The sequence below is a fragment of the Chiloscyllium plagiosum genome, unplaced genomic scaffold, assembly GCF_004010195.1.
Source record: "Chiloscyllium plagiosum isolate BGI_BamShark_2017 unplaced genomic scaffold, ASM401019v2 scaf_92507, whole genome shotgun sequence".
NCBI lineage: Eukaryota > Metazoa > Chordata > Chondrichthyes > Orectolobiformes > Hemiscylliidae > Chiloscyllium > Chiloscyllium plagiosum.
The window spans coordinates 1-2,111 of NW_025200792.1; the positions used below are offsets into that span (position 1 = coordinate 1).

General features: G+C 61.7%; 1 protein-coding gene across 1 annotated transcript in view; it reads left to right on the forward strand.

The window, feature by feature from the left end:
* Positions 1–1,958: 1,958 nt before the first annotated feature.
* The window catches only part of pabpn1 (poly(A) binding protein, nuclear 1), a gene marked incomplete at its 3' end in the record, with an annotated part of 4,467 nt that continues 4,314 nt past the window's right edge, over positions 1,959–2,111 (forward strand). The window contains exon 1 of the mRNA XM_043684930.1: positions 1,959–2,111. Coding sequence (XP_043540865.1) covers positions 1,987–2,111 — 125 coding nt within the window.

The following is a 2,111-nucleotide window of genomic DNA, read 5'->3' on the forward strand; positions in this document are numbered from 1 at the left end:
GCTACAAGAGCAGGTCAGAGGCTGGGAATCCTGTGGCGAGTAACTCCCCTCCTGACTCCCCCCCCAAAGCCCTGTCCCACCATCGACAAGGCACACGTCAGGAGGGTGATAGAGGCTGGGGCATTGTTGATCCTAGTCCAGACACGTAGGCTCTCCCTGTCTCCCTCTGCTTCCCCCCCCCTTCACAAAACGGGGCATCAGGAGGGGGTTGCCATCACTCCCTGACTTTTGACCTCCACACTTCAGGAGGCTCCGGGGTGAAGTGATGTGGGATTGGCGGGAGCAGGGAACAGTGTCCGAACTGCCTTGTCTCACTACCCCACCCCACCTGTGAAACTTCCCTCAGTTTGGAGATGGGGGTTGGTTTGTGCCTCTCTCTGGAACTTTCTGGATGATGCACTTTCAAGAGGGCCAGGGAACGGAATACGAACCGGGTCATTGAGTACATTGGGACAGGGTGAGGGCGTCAGGATACAGCAGTCTGTGGTCATTCTCTTCTCCACCCTACCCGTACCTTGCGACCTTCGTCAATGGGCGCTCTCTGACCGTGGAGGAAGGGAGTCAAGGGATGGTTTGCTTTTTTTTGGGGGGGGGGGGTCTATCGAGTCCACAATTGGGACGGAGGACGGAAATAGAGTTTACTGTGGGGTAGGGCCCTTGCCATCTGTCCCCGCCTGCCCCATGTCCCTGTGACCTTCGACCCTTGCCAATGGGCGCCCTCTGACAATGGAGGAGAGAGTCGGGGATAGTTTGTTTGGTTCAGGGTCAATCAGATCCACGTTTGGGATGGGGTTTGTAAATCGGTTTTGCTGGGAGTAGGGCCGGTTGGCATCTCTCCCCACCTGACCCACGTGCCCGTGAACTTCGACCCTCGCCAAGGGGTACCATCAGATGGATGAAGAGGGTGTCAAGCATGGGGCTTTTTGAAAGGGTCTGGGGACCACGGGACCCATCTCATTGACTCCATGGGGATGGGCGGTGGTATGGGAGAGATGAGGATGGTGGTTGGAGGGTTGGCTGTTGTTTGGGGGGTAGGGGGTTCCAGTTGTTGTTGTAGTATGGGGACAGGGGCGGTCTGGAGACGCCGGGCTGATTGACGGCAACCGCGACCAATCGGCTTGAAAAACCGCCCACGCGCGTGCTGTTTTCAACCGTCGTTCTTCGCGCCAACCGACTCTCTGCTCAGCTCCAGCCAATGGGTACATCCCTCCCTTGGATGGACGGGTCATCTGACCAATTGAGTGGATAGTTCCCACCCCTCTGCGAGGAGAATAAGCAGCTGGGAAAGGTATCCTTTGAGTGACGTCGGCGTCGACCAATGGGAGCGTGTGGGCGGGAAGTTGTAATGGTGCATTACCCCCGCCGTATTCAACGTTCGGGTCCGCCCCTTCACATGACGGATGTCATCTTTCTCCAATGGTGGTGGAGTGTTGCAAGGAGCCTACCGTCCCATTGGATGGTGACGGAACGGAGGTGCGGTACAACCGATGACAGACAGCGCCCGCGTCCAATGGTCGGTCGACTCTCTGCCCCTTTGTCGACGCCGTCCAACGGCGAGACGGTGACACGCGCGCGCCGACTCCGTTCCCAACGCAGATCAGCCCTCTGAGGCGGGACGGGAAGGAAGGCGCGGCCAATCGCAACGGGAGACTGAGGACCTCGACCAATGGCAGAGCGCTCACCACGGTCGCGACGGGAACGATCCAATGGACGCAGAGGGCGCGTGGGGGGGCGGTGTCCGAATGGGGGGGCGTTTCTCCCCAATGGCAGGCGGCGGCGGGTTGAGGGACGGCGGCAACCAACCAACCGGGCGGGAGCGTGTCGGCGCCGGCCAATGGGCGGGGGTGCCGGTGGCGACGGACGGGCGCGCCGTCCAATGGGCGCGCGGCGGGCGAGCTGACGGACGTGCGGCGCGGCCAATGGGGAGGCGGCGGCGGCGGTTGTCGGGCGCCGGCGAGGGAGAGGGAGGAGGAGGAGGAGGAGAAGATGGCGGCCGAGGCGGACTACGAGAACGGCGCCGAGGAGTCGCTGATGGAGGACCCGCACCGAGGCCTCGACGAGTCCGGGGACGGCGCGGCCGCCGATGGCCTGGACGACTCGGCGATGATCGA